Below are 27,026 nucleotides of genomic sequence, written 5' to 3'. Positions count from 1 at the left end.
GATTTAATATCAAACTGCACAAAAGATCTTATGGGGAGCTCTGCTATGCTTCCGTGATTGTTGAGTCTTGGAAAGGAGTCCTGGCCGGCCTTTCTCAGCTCGTCTATCAGCCAATAAGCTGATCAGCTAATAAGAGTAAGAAACCACAGCAATTATTTTAGTGGAGAGAATTTTCAACAGAGTTGTTGTCCAAGTATTTGGGGAACTTAAAGACAAAAAGAAGACCCTGGCCTCTCACGGAGCGGCCACTACAGGGAACAGCTCCCACCGTGGGCCTGGAGAATAGAAGAAAAGGAAGAGGCCGGGACCATGAAAACTCCGAGGCTCAGAGGAGGGGCCCACGGCCTGGGAGGCCGACCCCGGGGGAGGCGCCAGTCCTGGGCTCTGCTGGTGTTTCTGAGCTTGAGGAGGGGTCCCATGGAATGGTACCCAGATTTTGGAAGAGAGGGTGAGGGCTGCCAGTGCTGGTGTCTCTGAAGGGTTGCGAGCAGCCTGGGTGTGCGAGGTGGGGAGAGAGCGCGCACTGGAGTCCCCGCCGCTGGCCGGAAGGTGGGCCTTTGCCCCGCCGTCCCGGGAACCGGCGTCCAGGCCTCTCTCCTCTCCTCCAGCGTTCCCAAGTCTCGATAGCACCCCCTGGTACTGGAGCCTGATGAGCTGTGTGGGCAAGGCAAACCCGTCTGCAGTCTTGGGCCCAGTGTCAGAAGCCGGAGCCCGGAAGAGTGGGTTTAGAGCCGCGGCCGTGAATGACCTGACGCCACTCGCCAGCCCGCCGCGCGTCACAGTCTTGAGACAGAAGCGTTCCTGTGCTTCTTGCTTCTCCAGGAAACCTAAGCAGTTCCTTCAGCATCTTGGGTGGGAAAGAGCCTTGACGTTAAGTGGTCCTGGGACAGACTGTCTCAACGCCCATGCTCCTAATTCTCTTAAGTCATTAACACAAAACGGAAAGATTCTTCTGGCTGTCTATGGGTGTGTATGTGCAGTAAGTCTCAGAAAGCTGTGGGTTTTCTTTCATACACCAGCTAGACAGTAGTTTTGTGGTTATTATAAATATACAGTTTCAACAGCTTGATTTCTTGAAAAAGAGAGGAAACACTATGCCTCTCTGATCTTTCTACTCAAGCAGAACTTTTTAATGCAAATGAAAGCATGATTCAAGCATAAAACAACCCAATTGCTAATCATATTTTTAATGAACCCTTATTAGAGCAAAATTTAAAGTGAATACAAGCGTATCAGAAACTTTTCTCATGTTTCCTTAATTTGTATCTATCACTCATAAAGCTAACCCGGCATGTCCCCCTAGGATTTAGAGAAACACACACTTTTACTCATATCAAATCTATTTATTAAGTGTGAACAACAGCCTCAATGGGTGGCAAAGTTCTTAAGATCTGCCCTGAGTCTTGTCCTTCTGATTATGTTTTGAAAAGGAGACTATTCATTTACTAGTTGCATGAAGCCTCCAAGCCTGAGCTCTTGCGTGTGTTGGGGGTTGGGGGGTGTGCACGTGCGTGTTTACTGGTAACTTCCTCTCTCGCTATCCTTAGAAACTAAGAGAGGGAAAATCTGGGTGTGCCAGCATCAAACACTGCCTGACTTGGATCAGAGAGGTGAAAAATGTTTCTGTCAACCTCAGCCTGTGAAATTTTAGAGCTAGCGTTTGTACTTCCCCTGATTTACAAGGACTCATGGCAAAGAAATCATCCCACAGGAAGAATTAGATATAAAAATGTCCCAGTTCCCAAACATACATCAATAATCCTAACTTTGCCGGAATGCAACCCTTCAGAAAACAGTTCTGTGGAACATGCAGGAATTGTAGAGGAGCTTTTTTTTTTTTTTTTTTAATATTTTATTTATTTATTTGACAGAGAGAGAGGTCACAAGTAGGCAGAGAGGCAGGCAGAGAGAGTGAGAAACAGGCTCCCCACTGAGCAGAAAGCCCGATGCGGGGCTCGATCCCAGGACCCTGAGATCATGACCTGAGCCGAAGGCAGAGGGTTAAACCACTGAGCCACCCAGGTGCCCCTGTAGAGGAGCTTTTAATGGTTTTATTCCGAAGGACGCGGAGACGCTGTCAAGCCCCGACGGAAACTACTTTAATGCTGGGCCTTTGGGCAATAGTTGTCCTTTTGTTCTCAGCCAGCAGGGAAAGCAATGAGGTAGGGCCTTAGTCCTGCAGCTTGTGGGCACCCTTGGGACCGAACTTAAAGTGGGCACTTGCCACTGAAACCTGGAACAGTGTCAATAGCACGGGCCGCTACGTGAAGGAAGGAAATGTTGGAGGACTCTGTGGGGCAGACGTCACCACTTTGAGGAGGAAGCAAGTGAAACACAATCTGATCTCGAGGTCAGGGTTATTGCAAGAGTGGAAGCCAATCGGTATAGGTATGAACACAGTATTTGCTTGGTCCTGGTGCTGGTGTGGGCCGGGCTGACTTGGGTGGGAAAAGCAGTAGTGGCAGAGCGAACCAGCCCGTGACGGTTACCACCTTGTATGTAACATTTGTAGGAGGTCTTCTTGGCTCTAAATAGTAGTGCTTACAACCCTTCCTGCTGATTGCCAGTGTTCCTGCCTGTTGTTCTGGAAGCAGGCTTTGTCAGCTGAGTTCTGGTCCTCGCAGTGTGGTCCCAGACCAGCAGCAGCAGCAGTAGCAGCAGAGCTGCCTGGAAGCCCATGAGAAATGCAGATTCCCAGGCCCCTGCCAGCCTCGTTGAATCAGAACCTGCATCGTTACGCAAGCCCCTCGGGTGAATTTAGAAACGCACATCCCAACTATCCTCGCCAGCACGTCTGGCTTGCCCCACACCACAGATTTCCAGGCATTCCCCACAACATTCTCTTTCTAAGTTTTTCCCATCTTTATTGAGAGAGATATTTGACATAACATCATGTAAGTTTAATGTTTTGATGTGTGGATTGCCACAGTAGGCTTACTTTACTTACCATAGTTTACGACCGCCTCTCACAGTTATCGTAAAAATATAAAATGTTTCACAAATCTGTATGTCATTCCTACACTGAAGCCAGGTTCATGTCTGTGTTGGTCCAATCTTAGTCCATAGGCTGCCAAAATAAGCCCTCTGCGTCCATCTGAAACCCATTTCCTGCTCTTTTCCGATTCTCTAACTGCCACGTAAATTCTTCACTGGCCTTCACTCTGATGCTTCCCTCTGTCTCTTTTCCCATTAGATAAAATAATGAAGATGGAGTGAAAGGAGGAAGGAAAAGAGGGAGGGAGGGGGCAGAAAAGAGAAGAAGAAAATGAAAAAAGGAAGGTGGGAAGGAAGAACAAGTGGGAAGGGATGTAGAAAAGGAGGGAAGGGGACATCATTAACAATTGTGCCATGGTAGTGTTGGAGTTCACGAGCTCTATTTCAAATACACACAAATCCAGGAATACAGATGACCTTTGAACAATTATGGGGGTCTGGGCGCCAACCCACCACACAGTGGAAAATCCTAATATAACTGTTGACTTCCCAGAAGTTAACTGCCGAATAGCCTACCTTTCGTGTGAAACCCTACCAATACCATCAACAGTTGATTAACACACCTTATGTATGCTGTACTATACAGTATTCTTACAAGAAAGTAAGCAGAGAAAAGAAAATGTCATTAAGAAAATCACAAGGATGAGCACTGGGTGTTATATGCAGCTAATGAATCATTGAACACTGCATTGAAAGCTAATGATGTACTATGTGTTGGCTAATTGAATCTAAATAATTTTTTTTTTAAATCACAAGGAAGAGAAAATACATTTGCAGTATTGTACTGTAAAATATCTGCATGTAAGTGGACCCACACGAACCCATTCAAACCTGTGTTGTTCAAGGGTCAAATGTGTCCTATTTACTGTTTCCATTTTAAAATGAAGCAGTTACTTCCATGTACTGTTGAAGGGAATGTTAATTGGTGCAATAATTTGGAAAGCAATTTGACAATGTCTCTTCAAATTTTTTAAATGGACATTCTTTAATCTAGCAATTTCAGAATTTGTCCTACAAAAATACTTGCATAAATGCACAAAAATGAACATGGGTGTCTGTTGCAGTGGTGTTTTGAGGTTTTTGTTTGTTTGTTTGTTTTCTGTTTTATTAAAAGATTTTATTTATTTATTTATTTGGCAGACAAAGATCCCAAGTAGGTAGAGAGACAGGCAGATAGAGAGGAGGAAGCAGGCTATCTGCTGATCAGAGAGCCCAAGGTGAGGCTGGATCCCAGAACCCTGGGATCATGCCCGCGCTGAAGGCAGAGGCTTCAACCCATTGAGCCACCCAGGCACCCCGCAGCGGTGTTTTAATAGCAAAAAGCTGTAAATAGCTTAAAGGTATCAATAAGAGCTATTTTGGCAGAATTTTGAATAACTTGGACATTTTTGTGATGTAATGCTAGGTTAAAAAAGGCGGGGGGGCAGGATATTGGTGTCATGGTTTTTCTCTCTCACCTTTTTTGAGCATTTTCCAAGGTCATAAAATATGAAATGTTCTAAAAAATATCATTGATTTCTCTATAAAATAATGTCTTATTCCAGGGTTTTTAGGTTGTTTTCAGTTATTTTCAACTCATATATATTATTGACATAAATATTTTTTTACCTAGTGGTGTTTTCAAACATTTCAAACAATCTTTCCTAAGATAAACATCTTATAATTACTGGTTCATAGGCTATGACCTCTTACTATAATTACTGGTTCATAAAATGTGACCTTGATATTTATTGCCAAATTGTTTTTTATGATCCACAATGATTGACTGATTGATTGGTTGATTTTTAATATTATTTATTTAATTTAGAGAGGGCCAGGAGGGAGAGAGAGAGAATCTCCAGCAGACTGCCCACTGAACGAGGAGCTGGATGCAGGGCTCGATCCTTTGACCCTGACATCATGACCCGAACCAAAATCAAGAGTCGAGACTCTTAACCAAGTGAACCAGCTGGGTGCCCCAGTCCACAAAGATTTTTAATGTAATGTCTTCAATTTTTGCATGTGATTGGTTATTAAAAGTCATCATTTATTCAACAAATTTCAAAATTTGAGATAAAACAGTTGTTAATGCCTACTGTATGCCAAGTTCCCTTAAAAGCACTACACACACCATTACAAAGGATACATGATTCTTACCTTGCTACTTAAGGTGTGATCCTGGGCCAGCACACTTAAAACACTTAATTACACGCTGATGTGATTCGGGCTTTCATAGAATATGTTAGGGTACCATGGAACACAGCACGACTGTGGTATAACTGTTATAATTAACCAAGAGAGAGACTAGATTCTTATACATCCCTTTGACTCTTCCTCTCCCACATTCCAACTAAAGAGTGACATTAACTGTTGCTAAGGAAAAATCTCTTCTTGCTCTGGTCAGAGTTCAAGTATTAACTGTACCTGACTGTAACAAGGACGTAGATAAGAAACTCACCCTAGTTTGTGGTGTCGGTGTCTGGCACCATTGATATATTTCACAGATCTGGAAGTTGATAAGCCCCCTTCGAGGATATATACTTTCATCCCAAATCCATAACCAAACCTGACCTTCTATCCCGCCCCTGCCTTTCTCTATGGCTGCTTAGAATAGAGAAATGATTATCTCGTCTTCAGAGCATTTGTCCCAACCTCCAAAAAAAATCTCCAAGGAAATAAAATAATCCAGCCTCCGCAAATAGCACTTACCACTCACTTAATATTCCTTAGGGCAAGAAATTCTAAATTGAAACATTCTAATTAGGTTGATTAAGTGAAATTGCCAGTATTTCACTATTATTTAACCTGTGAGAGTGGTAATGTCAAATGGTTCAACAAAGACTTGCCATTTCATTCTTCCTGTTTCTTCCCAAGTGTATCCCAAGACTACCCATATATTAGATCTAATTGGAACTTTTTTTCGTATGATGTGATGTCTGCGATTTCAGGTCCAGAAACAAAGAAGAAAAAAATTATTAACATTGATTTATGCTTGATTGTCACTTCCCAGTCAGATCATCAGTAAGATAAAATTAAAATACAATATTTCCTGAGGTGGAGGGGAAAAGATTTTCTGCTTATTAAAAAGAGACTTCTAGGGGCGCCTGGGTGGCTCAGTGGTTTAAGCCGCTGCCTTCGGCTCAGGTCATGATCTCAGGGTCCTGGGATCGAGTCCCACATCGGGGTCTCTGCTCAGCGGGAGCCTGCTTCCCTCTCACTCTCTCTGCCTGCCTCTCTGCCTACTTATGATCTCTCTCTGTCAGATAAATACATAAAATCTTAAAAAAAAAAAAAAGAGACTTCTAGCTGTTGCAGCATCAGGAGTTAGGAACAAACATGGGCAAGCAAACCCGGCAAACCACCAAACAAATTGTAATTCATAATCTCCAACCTGAGCAAGGCTGGTGTCCTCCTTTTAAAACCAACAGGACGCTGAGAGTGGGTGATGAGTCCAAGATCATCACTGATGCAAATCCGTGCCCCAGATATCCAGGGAGAATGAAAGAGAAGAGGGGTGAGAGAAACAGTGCTTCAGCCTGAAATTGATGGAGGTCCCTTTTCTATTCCTCTTATCAGTTTTAAAACTCATATTGTAAAAAGTAAATTTAGTAATGCTGTAGAGGATGCTGGTATGTGAAATGATGCCCCAGAACTTGGTAAGCTGGCCTGACTGCATAAAAGCATCAGAATTCCCTGTCAAAAGCAAATTCATAGCTTTAAATGCTTTTCAGAATCTTGCTATTCAAAGTGTGATCAGAGCTCCAGCCAGGGTTTCTCAGACTCTGAAGTGCACACGAATCACTTGGGGTCTTATTTTTGGCTTTTTTGTTTGTTTTTGTTTTGTTGATTCAGGAACTGCTGTTCATTATTAAATGTCTAAACTGGTCCTTAGAAATTCTTGACTTTGACTAGTGTGAATGAATATGTGAAAGGACTGTGATCTGTCTTTTTTTTTTTTTTTTTTGTCACCATGATGAACGTACTCTTTAACCCCATCACCTATTTCACCCATTGCCCAACCCCTCCTCCCCTCTGGTAACCTCCAGTTTGTTCTCTGCCATTAAGTAAGTCTGTTTCTTCCGGAGCCTGGCTCAGAAGAGCACGTGACTCTTGATCTCGGGGTCATGAGTCTGAGCACCATGTTGGGTGTAGAGGTTACTTAAATAAAAACTTTTTTTAAAAGTCTGTTTCTTGGGGCGCCTGGGTGGCTCAGTGGGTTAAGCCGCTGCCTTCGGCTCAGGTCATGATCTCAGGGTCGGGATTGAGTCCCGCATCGGGGTCTCTGCTCAGCAGAGAGCCTGCTCCCCCCCCCCCCCTCTCTCTCTCTCTCTCTGCCTGCCTCTCTGTCTACATGTGATCTCTCTCTGCCAAATAAATAAATAAAATCTTAAAAAAAAAAAAGTCTGTTTCTTGGTTTGTCTCTCCCTCTCTTTTTTTTTTCTTTGCTCATTTTTTTTTTTTTTTGGTTTCTTGAATTCCGTGTACGAGTGAAGTCATGTAGTATTTGTCTTTTCTGACTTACTTATTTTGTTTAGCATTATACTCTCTAGATCCATCCATGGTATGACAAATGGCAAAATTTCATTTTATGAAATTTTATGGCTGAGTAATTTTCCATATTTATATACATCTTCTTTCTCCAGTCATCTATCGATGGATACTTGAGCTGCTCCCATAATTTGGCTATTGTAAAAAATGCTACAATAAACATAGGGGTGCATGTATCCCTTCAAATTAGTGTTTTTGTGTTTTGGGGTAAATACCCAGTTGTGCAATTACTGGATCACAGGGTAGTTCTATTGTTCAATGTTTTGAGGAACCTCCATACTGTTCTCCAGAGTGGCTGCAGCCTTTGCATTCCCACTAACAGTGTAAGAGGCTTCCCCTTTCTCTACCTCCTCACCAATACCTGTTGTTGTGTGTGTATGTGTGTGTTTTAGAGAGAGAGAGAACAGGTGTACAAGTGTGGCTTGGGGCAGAGGGAGAGGGGGAGAGAATCTTAAGTAAGCTCCACACTCAGCATGGAGCCTGGTGTGGTGCTTGGTCCCACAATCCTCAGATCATGACCTGAGAAGAAATTGAGAGTGGGATGCTTAACTGACTGAGCCACCCAGGTGCTTCTCTTGGGGTTTAGATTGTAGCCATTCTGACAGGTGTGAGATGATATCTCATTGTAATTTTGGTTTGCATTTCCCTGATGATGAGTGATGTTGAGCATCTTTTCATGTGTCTGTTGGCCACCTGGATGTCTTCTTTAGAGAAATGTCGGTTCATGTCTTCTCTCCATTTTTTAATTGGATTATTTGTATTTAGGGTGTTGAGTTGTATAAGTTCTTTATATATTTTGGACACTAACCCTTCATTGGATGTGTCATTTGCAAATGTCTTCTCCTATTTCATAGGTTGCCTTTTAGTGTTGTCGATTGTTCCCTTGGCAGAAGTTTCTTATTTTGATGTATTCCCAATGGTTTATTTTACTTTTATTTACCTTGCCTTGGGAGACATACCTAGAATAAATGTTGCTTGGGCCAATGTCAGAAAAATTACTGCTTGTGCTATCTTCCAGGATTTTTATGATTTGAGGTCTCACATTTAGGTCCTTGATCCATTTTGAGTTCATTTTTGTGTATGGTGTAAGAAAGTGGTCCAGCTTCATTCTTCTGCATGTAGCTTTCCAGTTTTCCCAACAACATTTGTTGAAAAGACTATTTTTTCCATTGTATGTTCTTTCCTTCTTTATTGAAGATTAATTGACCGTTTAACTGTGGCCTTATTTCTAGGCTGTCTATTCTGTTCTATTGATCTATCTGTCTGTGTCAGTACCGTACTTTTTTTTATTTCTACAGCTTTGTAATGTAACTTGAAGTCTGGAATCGTGATACCTCCAGCTTTTTCTTTTTCGAGATTGTTTTCGCTATTCAGGGTCTTTTGTGAATCCATACAAAATTGGGATTGTTTTTTCCAGTTCTGTGAAAAATGCTGTTGGTATTTTGATAGGATTGCTTTAAATCTGTAGATAGCTTTGGACAGATGGACATTTTAACAACATTTGTTTTTCCAACCCATGAGCATGGAATATCTTTCCATTTCTTTGTGTCGTCTTCAGTTTCTTCCATCAGTGTTTTAGAGTTTTTTCAGAATGCAGGTCTTTCACCTCTTTGGTTAGGTTTATTCTTAGGTGTCTTACTAGTTTTAGTGCAATTGCAAATGGAATTGTTTTCTTAAGTTCTCTTTGTTGCTTCATTATTCCTGTATAGAAATGCAACAGATTTCTGTATGTTGATTTTATATATATATTATATTGATTTTATCTATATATAATTTTATATATGTATATAGTTTATATATACAAACTTTAGGGTTTTCTATGTATAATATCGCTTCTGCAAATGGTGAAAGTTTTACTTCTTCCTTACTATTTTGGAAGCTTTTTATTTCTTCTTGTTGTCTGATTGCTAGGACTTCTAGTAAACTGAATAAAAGTGGTGAGAGTAGACATCCTTGTCTTGTTCCTGACCTTAGGGGAAAAGTTCTGTTTTTCTTCATTGAATATGATGTTAACTGTGGGTTTTTCATAGATGCCCTTTATTATGTTGAAGTAAGTTCCCTCTTAACCCTACTTTGTTGAGGGTTTGTATCATGAATGGTTGTTGTACCTTGTCACATGTTTCTTCTGCATCTATTGAAATGATCCTATGGTTTTGACCCTTGCTCTTATGGATAAGATGTATCCTGTTGACTGATTTGCGAATATTGAACCACCCTTGCATCCCAGGAATAAATCCTACTTGTTAGTGGTGAATGATTTTTTTAATGTATTGTTGCATTCAGTTTGCTACTATTTTGTTGAAGATTTTTGCATCTATGTTCATTAAAGATAATGGCCTGTAGTCAGTTTTGTTGATCTTTTCAAAGAACCAGCTCCAGATTTCATTAATCTGTTCTACTGTCCTTGTTGTTTTTCAGTTTCATATCATTATTTCTTTCCTAGTCTTTATTATTTCCTTCCTTCTGCTGATTTGGGGTTTTATGTGTTCTTATTCTAGCTCCTCTAGGTGTAAGGTTAGGTTGTTTATTTGAGGGTTTTGTTTTTTTTTCTGCTTTTGGTAGGCATCTATTGCTATAAACTTCCCTCTTAGGACCCCTTTTGCATCCCAAAGGTTTTGGACCCATTTGGGGTCTTGTTAAATGAAGATTCTGATAGAGCAGGTCTTGGGTGGGATCTGAGACCCTGCATTTCTTTTTTTTTTTTTCTTTAAAGATTTTATTTATTTATTTGACAGAGAGATGGAGAGTACTAGTAGGCAGAGGGAAAGGGAGAAGCATGGGATCATGACCTGAGCCGAAGGCAGCTGCTCAACTGACTATGCCACCCAGGTGCCCCAAGATCCTACATTTGTAACCAGCTATCCTTCAATGTGATACTGGAGGCTAGACCATGTTCTGGGCACCCAGGTTTCTGTAGAGCATCCTTCCTATGGCCTTGTTCCTTTTCTTTTAAATCAACAGCTCATCCTTCAGGTCACACACTGAGCTCTGAAGACAGGAAACTCAGCTCTCCTTCAGTGACCTTGCTTTTCCCTCATTCTACTCCTTCTACCTGTAAAATGGGATTAACAAAGCCAGGCTGTGAGTCCCCGGAGGCAGACTCTCCCAGCAGTATGAAGATCTTCTAATTTGGAGATTATTTGATCCAACCCTTCCCCCTCCACTCCACACCTTGCCGGTGCCTGAAGGCCCATGCCAGAGAGCCTGCGAGTTTGCATTTCTCTCCCATCCCACTGGACTCAGGGAAACTCTGCAGGATTAGGGCTTCTCGCAGATACTCTCAGACAAATGGAAGTAGTTACAAAAGCGATTTTCAAAACTACTTGGCAAACCTCACCTTAATGAGGGATCTTCTCCTTTGGCTTCAGGACAGGAGACAATTAAAAAACCCAGTGTTTCCAAGTGAAAGGCTTTAAGGGGGTTCCTGCCTGTCCTGCCCGCTCCCCACAGCATGTGAAAGCCCCGCTCAATTTTCATTTGTCCCAGCTTGTCAAGAGCAGCTGCCAGCTTCGATTATTATTTTGAAACTCATTTCAGTCTTTCAATGCAATTCACCAGAGAATGAGGTATTGATTCCCCCATCTCAGTTGTTTTTCCTAAGGCCTGCACCACATTGGCCTTCCTGGTCTCTCTCTGTCTCTAGGCCTCCTCCCTCCCTCCCCCTTGCTCTGGAATTCATGTCACTCTCCCGGTAAGTGTGCTGTGATAAGACCCCTCTGTAGTCCTTGAGGGAGAGGCATAATAAAGGCAACATATGGACATGTTGGAGAGACAAAATAATGAAAATCGTCATTTTTTATTTATGGAGAAACATTTTGATTTGGACATAAAATGATACAAATCTAATGTAACAATGCTTTAGGAGTCAGGACTAGAAAGGAGTGCTCTCATTTCATGAGTCTGTTCTCCTGTGCGTTGGAATTGCCATGTGTAAAGGCCTGCAGGTCATCTTGTCACTGGGGACTTCGATGACAGTTTAGCCAAGTAAATTTCACACTATGTGTGAGTAACCATATAATTGTCCAAACCAGGACACTTCTGACAATGGAATAGGCGCCGCTGGTGATCTTCTGTGTCAGGCAAGTGCTGAGACTGTCTCAGGTTAACCAAGATGTAACCCTTCCGAATACGGATAGTTTGTAATGTGATACCCAGTGATAGTCTGGTATTGAGAGCTAACTGTGTCCAAGGAAAATTGCACCCAATAGAATTAAACAGGCAAGGAAGATTTTTCAAGACTGTAGCAACAGGGAGCTCAGTTGGCTAAGCATCTGCCTTTGGCTCAGGTCATGATCTCAGGGTCCTGGGATCAGCCCTGGTTGTCCAGCTCCCTGCTCAGCTGGGCATCTGTTTGTCCCTCTCCCTCTTCCCCCTCCCTCATCCCCATTGGTGCTCTCGCTCTCTCTCAAATAAATAAATGAAATCTTTTTTTTTTTTTAAAGAAGACTGTTGCAATAGGGGAGAGAGCTTGAACTCAGCTCCAGATACCACAGGAGCAGAGGATTTATGGACAGCGAGCTGTTGGGGTTGGGGGAGGTCAGTGGATGGAAAGTTACTAACAGGAACTGGGTTACGTATCAAGAGTGAGGACTGACTAAAGTTTGGTCAAGGTGGGAACCTTTGGGGAAACTCACCAAATGACAGGCAGCTTTTGGAATTTACTCTTCTCCCAGGAAACTCATAGTTTCTCACATCCTTGCCCTGACAAACCCTTCCAAACATATTAAGGCTGTAATTGCTTTTCCTTTGTGATTTATCTTCATTTTCCTTTGCAAATCCAATTATTCTTATTGTGTTTGAATAGGAAATTTATTTTCAGATCTTTGTTTCTACTTCAGCAAAGCTGGGGTGAAAATGACTTTTGAAAAATAAAAAATGTGGTTTGAATTGATTAAAGGAAGCACAGTGATTCAGCCAGGAAGGACTTAATCAAGTGGCCAATATTTCAGGGTGCATTTTTTAGGGGAAAAAATAGAACGAAAAGCAGGGGGACTTACTTATTCTGTATTTACTTCATATGTATGGCCATCCCAGTGGAGACCCAGTAGAGGATCCTCTGTCCTTATCACAGTAAATCTTTCTCATTTGTCTACAAGGAAAGTGTTCGATTAGATGAACTCCTTGGTACCTTACAGGGCTTTTCAGAAATTCCAAGTTCTGATTTTTAAATCATTCTATCCCTCCCTGGGTTGTATTTTCTTGTTATAAAATATCCATGTTGACGCCATTGTAAAGGATCAGTGGCTTCTCTTTGCATCCAGGATCGAGGACTCCTTACCTCAGCTTCCCGGGTCCCTGCTCCTGCTTAACCATGTGCTTTGTTCTCTGTCCTCTCTTCCTCCAAATTAGGCCCCAACCATGTCAGTTTTCTTCCTTACAGGGGCTTATAGTGCCTGGTCATGCTCTCTTCTGTCAGGTGGGAGTGCTCCTGTCCCACATCCTGGCAGGGAGGACTCGTCTTTACTGTTCAAGTCTCCATTCACATGTCATTCCTACTCCTACCCCTCAGAGACGTCTTTCTTAATTACCTCAGCAAAGCAGCCTCCCTCCTCCAGTACCTCCCAGCCCCAGGCCAATGGGGGATGCTGGGCCTGTGCTACGGACCATGCCACTTTGGTCAACCTCCAGCCGTACCCCTCCTCATGAAGCAACAAATCCAAGGGGCCAAGGGGACTTGCACACTCAGAGCCTGTGTCTCCTCTTCTAGACCGTGCCGTAGTTATCTAGGGCCTTGCAGTTCTTTCCTCAGAGGGTCCCAAGCCCATTTCCAGAGTCTGTGGGCCTCTGCTTCAGGTCTCTCCGCCCATGGGTGGTCTGGGCTGCCGGTTCTCACACCCCTAATCCTGAGGGGGACCACCGGGAAACTATTTGCAGAAAGCATGAGTGAATCTTGAACATAGGGGTGGGGTATCAAATGTGTGTGTAAAAACCCCTCGTGGTGGGAAACAGCCAGGCCAGAGGAGAGGGGAATGGGCCAATAACCAGGGATAAATGTCCAGAGTCTGGCTCACCCTGCTCTGCCCTGTTCCAACGCAGAACTCTGAGGAGCGTGAGTACTGAATGCACACCTGGCCTTCCAGGTCTTTATAAAGTCAAAATGTCAATGGAAAATGTATATCATATCAATGTAAAAGGTAGATCATGTGTTTTTTTAAAGATTTTTTTTTTTTTTTTTTAAAGATTTTATTTATTTATTTGACAGAGAGAGATCACAAGTAGACAGAGAGGCAGGCAGAGAGAGAGGGAGGGAAGCAGGCTCGCTGCTGAGCAGGGAGCCCGACGCGGGACTCGATCCCAGGACCCTGAGATCATGACCTGAGCCGAAGGCAGCGGCTTAACCCACTGAGCCACCCAGGCGCCCCTTAAAGATTTTTTAAAAACTTTATCTGAGAGACAGAATAAAGAGAGAAAGAGTGTCTGCAGTAGTTGGGGGAGAGGCAGACGGAGAGGGAGAAGCAGGCACCCCACTTCGCAGGGGGCCCGATGCAGGACTCCATCCCACGTCCCTCAGATCATGACCTGAGCCAGAGGCAGATGCTTAACCGACTGAGCCATCCAGGCGCCCCGAGGGAGATCATATCTTATTAACAGTTTGTTAGCTTGGTTTGTAGGTTTTAATCACTTAGGCATGCATGCCCCCCCCCCCCCCCCCCCCCAGTGCTCTTGCTGCATCCCCACACGTCTCCTCTTCTTGGTCTGCCATCACACACAGCCACCCACAGGACAGGGCCTGGTGGGCAGAAGAGGGCTGGCCCCAAACATCTTCTGCCCCGACCTTTGCCAGGTGTCCCAAACCTCTTCTGGATAGCCCGCTCTCTCTTCCATCGCCATTTCATTTTATTTGCAGCATTAGCAAAAATCTGAAACGACCCTGTTTACTTGTTTACTGTCTGCCTTCTTCCCACTAAACGCTGAGTTCCGTGAGGTCACAAGCTTCTGGCAGCATTCCCAGCACTTGGCCTGTACTAGGTGCTCATTAAAAATGTGCTGATGAAGCAACTTAGTGCGATCTGGGGTCAGGCCCACGCTGGCTGCCAGACTGACTTGGGGGCAGAAGGCTGCTCTGTCCCCAAGGCTTCTGGCTTCATTAGGGAGAAGACCTGAAAGCAAACAGAGTCCTTTGCTTTTAGTTTTTGCTCATCAAGTGGTTAATTAATCTGAAAATAAAAATATAAATGTAGCCATTATTGGGGAGCTTCTATGGGGCAGAGAAAACAGTCTGCAAGGCAAGTATGCTCCAAGGAAAGGGAAAGATGAGACACACTGCTGTTCGTGTGAGGGGGTAAGGGATGAGGGTGCCCTTGATGACCTATCAGAGCTGGTAGAAACTCTTTCCTTTTCTCTATCCCCAAAGAGATATTGCTTGTTGTTTTCCCGGGAGGGGGAAGGGGGAATGTGTTAAACATTTTCCACCGTTCAGCTAGAATGCTGTTTGGAGCAGGAGGCTAACATCCCCTCAGCTGCTGCTCTCTGCCTTATTTAGCTTGCACGGCAGACGGTGACATCTGTCGAACAGCACTGCCTTGGCTGCCCCCTCCCTCGGAGGGGCTGGGGGCCTCTGGGGCTCTCCTCTGAGGCCTCCCACGTGCCGTGGGGCAGCGGGCCTCCAGCAGCCGTGCACCGATTTCTGTTGCTTTCCATGAGGCCCCATGGTCAAGCGTGAAGCATGGTCCTCTCCACGCAGGACTTTTTAAAAGTAAGGCTGTGTTTTCCCACTCAGAAATAGGAGATCATTTTTATCCAAGGTTGATCAGATAGGACCCTTAAAGACAATCCGTTTGAAATCGGGAGGAAAGTATAATGATGCTGAAAGTCGCACCTAATTGGATCTCTGTCTTGAAAACCAACAACTAAAAATCAGAAAAGTGATCTTATATTTTGCAAAATTAGGTTACAGTTTCACTACGTGCTAATTCTTAGAATAAATCCTAGAGATGCATATATTTTTTAATTAAAGTTGTATGATATCACCATATTCCTTTTCTATTTGGCTTTCAGGGTATCTCTTCATTTGTCCAACATGTATTTATTGTGTCCTTACTATATGCCAGACACTGTTCTAGGTCATGGGATCAGTGAACAAAAAAGGTGAAAACAATCCATGCCCTATGGACCCTATATTCTGTAGTGGAATGACTGACAGGTTATAAAATATTATAGAAGAACAGAGTGTGCTGGAGAGTATCGAGTGCTAAGACAGTACAAAGCAGGGAAAGAGAATAAGCAGTGGAGAATGGGAGTAGAAGTTACAGTTTTAAAGAGGGTAGTCTGGGTAGTCTCTAAAAAGATCACATGAGGGCACAGACGTGGAGGAGATGAGGGAGAGAGATAGGGATGTCTGGAGAAAGAGCATTCCCATCAGAGGGAACAGCAGGTGCGAAGGCCATGAGGCAGAATGTGCCTGGGGTATTCAAAAGCAAGGGGCCAGTGTAACAGGAATGGAGGGAGGGAGGAGGAGGGCGGAGGAGATGAATTTGGAAAGCATGGTAATAAGATGGTTCAGGATATTTTAGACCACCGGAAGGACATTGACTTCACTCTGAGTGAGATGGGGAGCCCGAGACAGGGTTTTGAGCAGGGAAGTGAAGGGATTTGACTTACTCTGGCTGCTGAATTGACAACAGACTATGGGGGAGGGAGGGTAGGAGTGGAAGACCAACTGAGAGGCCACTGTAGCAATCAGGTGAGAGCTTGTGGTGGCTTAGACCAGGGAGGTAGTGGTGGAGATGACAGAAATGACCAAAGTCTGCCTCATGCATACAGTTTGAAAACGGAGCTGATAGGATTTATTAACTGGTCTGGTTATGAGAGACACTGGACTATTGGAATAAGAGAGAAAGAGAGGAATCAGGATGACTCAAAGATTTTTGGCCAGAGCAACTGGAAGGGAGGAGCTGATATGGACAGAAATGGGGAAGGCTGCAGCCTTAGGATATTTGGGGAGGAAGCTCAGAAATCCAACTGGGCATAAGATTTCTACCTATTGGTCAAGTGGAGATACCAAGTGAGAAGCACACTCAGGGCATTCTTTCTTGAGCCTCCGGAAACTTACTTCACAAGCTGCTTCCTTTCCTTATGAGGACATCACGTTTCTTACAGTATATAGGGGACAAATCTGTAAAGAAGAATCAAGAACTAGGCACCTGAAAACAACAAGATACTGTTATTACCAGGGCATCTTTTAGATCCAAGAGAAGGAAGGAAATTCTTGAACTATCAGAGAGCTAGAGCTCTCTGATAATGTCCCAAGATAATGGAAGGCTCTACTCCTATCTTTCAGCTAATACGCAAAAGGAGAGAGAGCTAGAGGGTGGGAGCTGGTAACTCCCATAGGCAAGGGCAATGCAAATTGAGGGACAGTCTATAAAGCAACTTCCTTCAGACCTTTAAATGTGTCAAGGTCATTGAAGAAAACTAAAGAGACACAACAACTAAATACAGCACATAATTATTTTGACCTGGATCCTTTTATTATAAGAGGCATTATTAGACAGTTTGGGAAACTTGAATGGATTAGATTATTAGATGGCAGTAATGTATCAACATTAATTTCCTGATCTTGAGAGCCATTCTGTAGTTATGTGGAAAAGTTTCTTCATTTGTAGGAAATACACACCAAGTATGGAAGGGAAGGGGCATCAGGTTAGCAGCTTATTTTCAAAAGGCTCAGAGAGAAAAAGAATTCTTAGTATTATACTTATAACTTTCCTCTGTGAGATTGTTGCAAAATTAAATTAATATTTAAAACATGAAGACAGGGGTCCTGGCTGGCTTGGTCCATAGAGTGTGTGACCCTTGATCTTGGGGTTGTGAATTCAAGCCCAACATAGGGTGTAGAGATTACTAAAAAATAAATAACCTTTAAAAAACAAAACAAACTAACAAACAAAAAAAAAAAGTGAGGACATTTTTGTTTGACATCTTCTTCAGAGCCCCTAAGAGAGATAGATAATTAGAGGGCACAGAGAGCAGTCAATATTGATGGGTAAATAGATGTGATAAAATATATTGTTTGCAAGTTAAAAGTAAACAAGAGAAAGTCAGTGAGGGAATTTGGAGGTTAAGAGATTGAGTCTGGAGGAAACAGTCAGGAGAGACTATACCCTCTTATGGTTTAATGGAATTTTTTTAGCTGGAAAATCAGCCAAACACAAGTTGGGGGTTGGCTTCAGGCAACCAGAGCTTCTTCAGTACCCTAGGGAGGCTTCCTCCAACTCTCCTGAATCCACTATCCATCTGGGCAGGACGGTGGTCCAGCCCGAAGAGCACGGGCCTATAGATGAGGTGTCTGGACTAAGATGATCTTCAGGATCCCTTAAATACTTAAAGGACTTTGAATACGAGAATAAAGTTGATAAAAGGAGCATAACAAAGAACATGGAGGACATGGGGAGATGGAGAGGAGAGGGAGTTGAGGGAAACTGGAAGGGGAGATGAACCATGAGAGACTATGGACTCTGAAAAACAACCAGAGGGTTGGGGGGGGGTGGGAGGTTGAGGAACCAGGTGGTGGGTATTAGGGAGGGCACGTACTGCATGGAGCACTGGGTGTGGTGCAAAAACAATGAACACTGTTACGCTGAAAATAAACAAATAAAAAAAAAATCTTTACCATGTTGGAAAAAAAAAAAAAAGGAGCATAGGAAGAAATAGATGAAAACACAGTTCTTGTCATTTGAAAATTTAAGTTCTTTTTTTTTTTTTTTATTGTGTCCCTGCCTCCAAACACAGGATGAAAGCTGTTCCTTTAATCTGTATGCATGTTGGCCATTGAAGGCTCCATTAGCACTAAGTAAACTTGGGAAAAATTCATGGACAATGAGCAAGGATGAGAAACTTGGGAACCATGTGCACTTCTTTCTTCCTGATACCTTATACAAATTCCATTCATTACCAAATCCTGTTGACTTTACCTCATAGAAATGGCCCATTGAATTTAAGTTCTTTTTATTTGACATGCCCACCTACCTAAAGGGGTGGTTCCTGCCCCCCATCTCTCCTTCCATCCCTCCTTTAGAAAAAGCAAACTTATAACCTCTTCCTTAATGGGAACTGCATAAGGAGCACCCCCTCTCTTCTCAAACCTTGGATAACAGCAAGAATCCCCTTAAATAGAATTTTCTATTTTATGATTTCTAAAATACTCAGATGCGTCATTGCAGAAATATTATAGCATGTTTTCCAAGTGTCAGAATAAATTTACACTGAAGTATTACAATGCTAGAGTACCTATCACTTTTCTTTTGGCTTCAAATGAGTTTGTTTATAGCATGCCTGATTTTTTCATTGACCCATAATTTATTTAGAATAAATAATTTACAAACATGGTATTATTTTATCCATATCTCTGTTACAGATTTCTATCAATTGTATTGTAATCAGATAACTAGATTTTGTATAAAATCAATTATTTGAAATGTGTTGAGGCTTGAGTTGCTGTCTAGTATATGGTTAGTTTTTGTAAATGTTATGAAAGTCTGGAAAGAATGAGGGTTCTCTAATTGTCAGGGAGGGAGAGGGTTCTATATGTGTTTCTCAAGTTGAGCTTATTTAAGTATATTCATATTTTCTGTGTCACTACTGATTTTTCAACTGTTTCACCTATCAGTAACTGAGCAAGGTGTATTGAAATCCTATGCTATGGGGACATTTCTGTCAATTTCTCCCCATAGTGCTTTATGTATTTGGATTCTACTTTATTAGATGCCTACTAGTTTAGAATTTTTATTTCTTCCTGGTGAGTCAAACTGTTTTCATTACCGAGTGGCAATCTTTATTGTAATAATGCTTTTTTTTTCTTAAAATCTATTTTGTTCCATGTTAATACAGTTATCTCCAGCTTTCTTTTGGGTATTTGCCTGGTATATCTTTTTCAGATTATGAGACTGACGCGCTACTCACTGCGCTAAGAGGGCTACTGGTATATCTTTTGAAAATTTATTTGTTTATTTTCAACCCTTCAGTGCCCTGTGTTTTAAGTGTACCTCTTGTAAACAAGCTGGATTTTGTTTTTTAGTCAGTACTTGCCCATCTACATTTACTGTAGTTATGAACAATGGAGGGTGTTGAGGTCACAAACAAAATAATCCTTACAGGAGAGGTTAGCTTGAGCAGAGTTTCCAGCCAACAGTTGCACTCAAGATTCTGCTGCCAGGGAGGATAGAGAAGAAGGCGATCACCATTTATAAAAAGGGGCCTGAAAGTCACATATCCCATTGGGTGGGGTGGGAGGGTGCCATATGTCACCCAAGCATCAGCTTCCTTTATAGAGAGATCTGTTCCATCTTCACCCACCAGGTTCAGAGACAGCCATTTGAAATATTAGATGTGGAGAGAAGGGGTGCAAATCATCCTTAATAAAGATTCCCAATGCTTGTTAACACTAAATGATCAGTAATACCGCAGTATTTTTTTTAAATATTTTATTTATTTATTTATTTGACAGAGAGAGAGATCACAAGTAGATAGAGAGGCAGGCAGAGAGAGAGAGAGAGGGAAGCAAGCTCCCTGCTGAGCAGAGAGCCCGATGCGGGGCTTGATCCCAGGACCCTGAGATCATGACCTGAGCCGAAGGGAGCGGCTTAACCCACTGAGCCACTCAGGCGCCCCAGTAATACCGCAGTATTAAGGAGAAAATACATTGTACCGTTCTATTTCCACAGCAGCTCATACATATTTAATGTTCAGGGATTTCTGGTATTCTGTAAAATCATTTTCAAGCTTTCCTTAAACTATGCCTGAAGAGTAATCTATGTGTTCTTTTAATGCTTTCTGCTAAAATGGGTTTTCATGATTATACCTACAAAATTACTTTTATTTTTTCCTTCCACTCTGCCACTGGCTTTCTTGGGTCTTTTTTTTTTTTTTCTAAGTTCACTCAGAGAAGATTAAACCACTTAAAATAGTGTAACCAGAGGTAGAGCTACAAAACTACTTGAAGCTTGCATTTACACTGAGATAGGACTCTGGGATCATCCAGCATTGGGAAAGCAACAATAAAGCAATGGCAGGTGGCAGGTACTGTGCTAGGATGTGTGTGTGTGTGTGTGTGTGTGTGTAATCTCTATGTAAATACGAAAATTCAAGGCTCACAGGGGTTAAGCAACTGGCCTAAGATCACATGGCCAGCAACAGGTAGAGCCAAGATTCCACTCCAGTGTCTGAGTCTGTAGTGATGAAAAGTGAGTCCTGGAGTGAAACTACTGGAATTCATGTCCCAGCTCCACCACTTAAAAAAAATTGTGTGGCAATGGGCAAGTTATTTAATCCCCTCTCGTAGCTCAGTTTCCTCACCCTAGATTGGAAATAACAATATCATATCCTTAGGATTTAATGGGATGATATGAGGAGATGCTCAAAATAGAGCCTGGCACACAAAGAAGCCTCAAAAACTATTAGTTATTATGGTTTCAGAGGACATTTTAGGGCTTCTTTCTCATCAGTGGGTGCTGTTACTAGTCAGATTCCAAGTTTGTTTGTTTGTTTCTCTGAGAGAGAGAGAGAGAGAGAGAGAGCCAGTGCACATGGTGGGGGTGGCAAAGGGTGAGAGAGAAAGACTTTCCAGTAGACTCCCTGCTGACCTCGGCACCCAATGTGGGGCTAGATCCCACAACCCTGTGATCATGACCTGAGCCAAAATCAAGAGTCTGACACTTAACCCTCTGAGCCAACCAGGTGCCAGGGTACCAAAGTTTCTTTAACATTATGTTCATCTGGTTCTCACCCTCGTCTTCACATGCCCTCCTCACCTGCCAAGTTGACTCACTGATTTCCCAGTGTTCCCACTATCGGCTGCCGCCTGGCTTTCCCCCAGCTGTTATGGCCCAAGTGATATTGTGCCTTCTCTTCCTCGATGGGGTGTTTGATTTTCTCAAATTTCATAGCACTTTGTGTTTATTAAGTGTTCTTTTTTCCCACCATATTGAGGTTGCATGAGACACCCTTTAGATATCCAGTTGGTGATATCAAGTGGGCAGGTTGATTCACAAGCCTGGAGTTCCAGGTGAAGGACAGGGTGGACATACAGCAAGTTCTTAGCCTATAAATCTTATGAAAGACTGAAATGTAAAGGCTGAGATGAGGATGAAGAAGAGTCAGTTGAAGAGGCTAAGAAGAAGCAGAGAGCATAATAGGAAAAGCTCCTGGCGAAGATGGTATCACCAAAAGCAACAGAAGGAAGGGTCTGAAGAGAGAGTAGCCAGCTGTTGAATGTCAGGTAAGATAGTGCAGAGAAGAGACCAGAGGAAACAGCCACATGAAGGTCATTGCAAAAGTAGTTTATGGAAGGAATGAGGACCAAGGCCTAAGAGGAGTGGATTGAAGGAGAGCGTGCAGTCAGAAAGTGGCAACAGCAGCCACGTGACTCGAGAAACTTTGCTAGTGATGGCGGTCCAAGTGTTAGATGGGGAGGCAGGTGAAACGAGGGAACGTGGAGATCACGAGAAGTTTCTTGTTGAAAAGAGGCCACAAGGGCGTATTCTATTCTGCTGTGTCTGTTCCAGGTGATGTAGAAACAGCTGCAGGTGGGAGGGCCACTGAGCTGGTGACAGACACTGAGATCCAGAGCTCCCAGGGAGAGAGCGGATGGTCTTTCGTGGGAGCACGGATGGGCCCTTTGCTAGAGATGGAGGGAAGGCCAAGTAGGTGGGGGTAGTGGGGCACTTAGAACAGGGAATTTCTACGTGTTTGGTTTTGTTTCTCAATGAGATATCAGGTAAAGTCATCAGCTGAGAAGGAGAGTGGGGCTTAGCAAGTTTGAGAATAATGAATAACGAAGAAGGTGTGAAATAGTTACTTTGAGCAGTGGAAAATAAGCAGACCGGAGAACTCCAGGAGGACCGTGGGCAGTGCGCCATGACCATGAGCGCCATTTTGAATTGCTGTCATTAATTATTTAAATGAGACCTGTTGGCCGAATTGGATGTTTTTCTCCTGGAATGTTCTCTTGTTCGGGTCCGGCCTAAGTAAATGGATGTCCAGGTTTAACCATTACAACTTTGTCAGAGGAGTTTGACCCAGGAAGAGGGGAGTGGAAGAGTCAAGGGAATCTGCAAGATTGTGATCATAATAATGGACCATGGAATGTAGCTGAGGAAAAGCAGGACATGGGGACATGAGGACACAAAGGGGCGACTGTCATCGTGGCTATAGGCCAAAGGATTGCAGGTGACCATGAAGTAGAAGAATAGGAAGAGAATAAAGGGATGGTTGTAGAGCATAAGGCTTGGTGTCGATTCCAGAGGAGGTGTGGTTATGGTCAAGATATGACCAGAGGAGGTCAAGGGTGTGATCATGGAGTGTGTAACTGAGGAGGGCAAAGAAAATGGTCACTGGATATGAGACAGCCCAAAGTCAGAGAGATCAAGAATACTGACACCAGGAGATTGGTGGCAGGAGTAGGGTGTGCTAGAAAGAGAGCGTGAAGGTTACTAAAGTCATCCATGAATAGGGGAAGTGACAGGGTTTGCTAAATATCAACAGAAGGAAAGCTTGGGTTTCTGGGGGTGAGGGGGTGACTAGGGAAGTGAGGTGTCCCGGGATCGGTCCTGATAATCTCCAGGCAGAAGGTGGGAAATCTGCTCGAGCTGGACGGCCTAGAGCCCTAGGGCTGCCGAGTTCCCCAGCACAGGGCCTGTGTTCGAGTTCAGGGCGGCTAGCTGTGTGAGTCTGAGAAAGTCAGCCTGCTTATTCTCATCCATCAAATAGAGATAAATGTTCAATGACTTCCTCGTTCACAGGGAATGTAAAAGGATTTTGTAAGCTCTAAAGTACCATTAAAAAGGGAGCTAAAATGTGAAAATGTATGTATCTTAACATTATAATTTCTGGCTTCTGAACTAGAGCAAGATAAATCACTTACTCTTCTTTTTGTCGGCCAGAGTACCTAACCGGGATGCTTGTGTTCTAGAGATGGCAGTGTTGAATAGTACTGAACAATGAAGTCTTAGAACATGGATTAGAACCTGTGAGGAATGCCTTCAGTGTTAATGTCAACATCGCTGTCAACATCGGCTAAAGCAATGCTTTAAAAAAATCTGAAGAAAAACAAAAACCCTCCAAACTCTGATTTTTCTTTTCACCAAATTAACTGATAAGAATAAAGAAGCATTTCTTAAGGTTAAAGTCCTAAGAATATTTATGCATTTGACCCAATAATTCCATTCTCACAACTTTTAAAAACCTTTTAATCCCACTCAACATATATATAGAAAAATGCAGAAATTACAAAGGCACGTATGAGTTTTCACCGAGGGAACACACTCATGTAATTCACCTCGCTCACAGACATTTGCTGCCAGAAAAATGTTCCTCTGGATGAAAGAGCCGTGCTCCTGAGGACGCTGGCTCAGGGCTATGGGGAAGAACGCTCAATGCTAGGTGGACGAATGACTCGGTAAATGTTGGCACATAAATTCAGTGGAACAGTGTGAAGCACTAAAAATGACAGTTTTGAACTGGAGAACAAAATTCGCAAAGCTCGAATGCCCTTGAGGCAGGTGGGCAGGTGAAATCCAAGAAGCAGCCTGTTCTAAAACTATGCAAGGAAGGTGGGCTCGGGGCAGTAAAGAAATGCAGAGGAGAGGGGCACCTGGATGGCTCAGTGGGTTAAACCTCTGCCTTCAGCTCAGGTCATGATCTCAGGGTCTTGGAATTGAGTCCTGCATCGGGCTCTCTGCTCAGCAGGGAGCCTGCTCCCCCCAACCCCTGTCTCTGCCTGTCTCTCTGCCTACTTGTGATCTCTCTGTCTCTCTCTGTTAAATAAATCAATAAAATATTAAAAAAAAAAAAAAAAGAAAGAAAGAAATGCAGAGGGGAGAGTGCGAGCTGTGCCTAGACTTCCACACCAAAACGCTCAAGAAAGTAACACACTGGGGCGCCTGGGTGGTGCAGTCAGTTAAGGGTCTGGCTCTTAGTTTTGGCACAGATGGTGAACTCAAGGTCGTGGGGTCGAGTCCCGCATCAGGCTCTGTGCTCAGCGGGGAGCCTGTTTAAGGTTCTCTCTCCCTCTGCCCCTTCCTCTCTAAAATCAATCAATCAAGCAAAAAAAAAAAAAAAAAGAAAGAAAGAAAGAAAGAAATTAAAAAAAAAAAAAAGCATAGTGCTGATCAAACAAAATATGTCCTGGGCCTAGCTGTACTTGTAGGCCTTTCATTTGTGACCCTCGCTGGAGGTAAAGGAAAATAAAGGCAACATAAACACACCAGGTATGGCCACTGTTGATTCTGACAACGCACAGGCCATGGCTGCAGGAGGACAAGGGCCAGAGGTGAGCACAGAAAAACCAACGTTGGCCTGGGTGGGAGCTGGGCCAAATGACCTCACCCCTTCAAGCCTCAGTTTCTCCATCTGTAAAACAAGGGAATTTAAAAATGCCTCCTTCACAGAGCTGTTGTAAAGGTTAAGTGTGTGGGAAAGTGCGTTCCCTTCCTTTGCCTCTTCTTCCCCGTGGTTATTTTTATTGTTCTCATTAATATTATTTCTGACTTTATATCTGGCTCTCCTCTTCCCCCTCGTTCTCCCAACTCCAGGCACACTAGCCTTCTCGATATTTCTCCAAGGTGATTTAACCTCAGGGCCCCCATTTCCTCCCCCTACTGTTGGCCTCACTTCATGTGGGTCTCTGGCCCAGAGGACACCTCCTCTCAGAGGAGTCTCTCTCTCTCTCTTTCGGCTTTATTGTTCTTCATTGCACATAGCGCTGCCTGACATTTTATTATCTATGAATTTTTTTAAAGATTTTATTTATTTGACAGACAGAGATCACAAGTAGGCAGAGAGAGAGAGAGAGAGATCTATGTGTTTTTTTTTTAAGTTATCTCTTTATTCTCTACCCTAAAAGGTAAGCTCTATGAAGGTGGGAATTTACCTCACTTGCTTAATGCTGTGTTCACAGCTCCCAGGAGGCACCTGGCACATAATAGACATTCAGAAGAATTTGTTAAGTACTGTTGAGCGTTCAAGGTCGAACCATCATGTCTTATTTTCTCCTTTCCTCCCAGATCTCAAAGGTGCAATGTTTGTGTAATTAATGATTTAAAGAGACGTTTCTTGTGGATGACTCAAATGTGTAAAACTCTTCTTTATCTCTCCTAACTTGCGTGGCAGGTCAGCCATGCAGAAGCTGGGAGCTGAAGTGTTTGAGAAGGTCTACAGCTACCTCAAGAGAGCAAGGCTCCAGAAGGCCAGTGAAGCCGAGATCCAGACAGCTCTAGAAAAAGTGGTGCCTCGTGCCAGTGACTGTTTTGAAGTTGACCAGCTCCTGTACTTTGAAGAACAGCTGCTGATCACAGCGGGTAAAGGGCCCCCACTCCAGAACCCTCACCAACAGCTGTCAAAACCAAGCAAGTTCAAGGGGACAAATCCATTCGACCCATAAGGGGGACTTCATTATGGGAAATGGGTACAACGCAGGGGCTACCATCTTTAGTTTCAGTTCCAGTCAGGAGGAGCGAGTCCTTTGGAAAGTAGTAAACTGATCTGCCTCTACTCTGAGTCCTGGGCCAGTCAGTGTTGGTCTATACTTGGAGGAAAGCTTATGGGACCAAGTATGGCTTCCTGAAAAGCATTCTCTCGAGTGTGCCCTTGGCACTTCCACGGGGACGGACCACCCCTGAGATGGCCTGGAAGAACCCATATACCCTGGACCATTTCCACTTGGAGGACCGACTCAGTGCCTCCTGCCTCGAGTCTCATGTGCTCTATGGTCAGCCTGCTCCCTCCTTAGGTCGCTGAACACAGGCCTCTGACACACTGAGCTGCTGACCAGGAGTCACGAATCTTCGTCTCAGGTGACCTGTTTTGGTCACTTTTGCCCCTCTCTGGCTAACAAGCAAGATGTGTTAGGACCTGGACTAAAAACCCAAAAAGCAATTCTCTTCTGTGATTTATTCTCCAAGCTCATTCATGGAGTATTGAAGACTTTTATTCTTAATAAATATTTTTACATGGTTACAGAATAAGTCACCTATTTTATCTTTTCCCTTATCTAGAAGTTTGTTGATGAATGTAACACATCTGAGGTCATTATTACTGAGAGCAGCTCACATTGGATTCATTTGGTGCCTATTATGTGTCAGTACCGAGCTCTGTGCTTACAGTTTTTTTTTTTTCCTCTTTTTTTTCTTTTCTTTTTTTTTTATTTTTATTTTTATTTGTTTATTTACAGCATAACAGTGTTCATTGTTTTGGCATCACACCCAGTGCTCCATGCAGTACGTGCCCTCCTCATTACCCACCACCTGGTCCCTCAACCTCCCAACCCCCCCACTCCCCAGTTTAAAGGGCCTTCTGTCATTCGATCTTTTCACCGACGAGAGAGACAGAGAGGAGAGATTACCCCCATGTTTGAGCGAACTGCTTATTTATTCAGCTACCAGAGCTGAGCTGAGCTGTCACCCCCGGGGTCTGTCTGATTCCCGCGCTGGAATCTTAACCACTAGGCATGTGGGTTTTCAACCAAGAAGCTACATCAGACTTGGTCGAGGAGCTTAAACATACACACACGT

At 43.3% G+C, this 27,026-nt stretch overlaps 1 protein-coding gene across 4 annotated transcripts in view; it reads left to right on the top strand.

Moving 5' to 3' along the window:
- Positions 1-26,555, top strand: part of NEK11 (NIMA related kinase 11) — a 247,732-nt gene extending 221,177 nt beyond the window's left edge. For 2 of the 4 annotated variants that reach the window (XM_046002712.1, XM_046002716.1), the window contains one exon: positions 25,627-26,555. In XM_046002712.1, the coding sequence (XP_045858668.1) occupies positions 25,627-25,897 (271 nt within the window). In that variant the 3' untranslated portion in view covers positions 25,898-26,555. The remainder of the gene's footprint in view (positions 1-25,626) is intronic. The other 2 variants (XM_046002714.1, XM_046002715.1) reach the window with 2 other exon arrangements.
- The last annotated feature ends 471 nt before the right edge of the window (positions 26,556-27,026 follow it).

The sequence above is a fragment of the Meles meles genome, chromosome 4, assembly GCF_922984935.1.
Source record: "Meles meles chromosome 4, mMelMel3.1 paternal haplotype, whole genome shotgun sequence".
In the NCBI taxonomy this organism is placed as follows: Eukaryota; Metazoa; Chordata; class Mammalia; order Carnivora; family Mustelidae; genus Meles; species Meles meles.
This window is presented reverse-complemented; position numbering and strand designations above follow the sequence as displayed.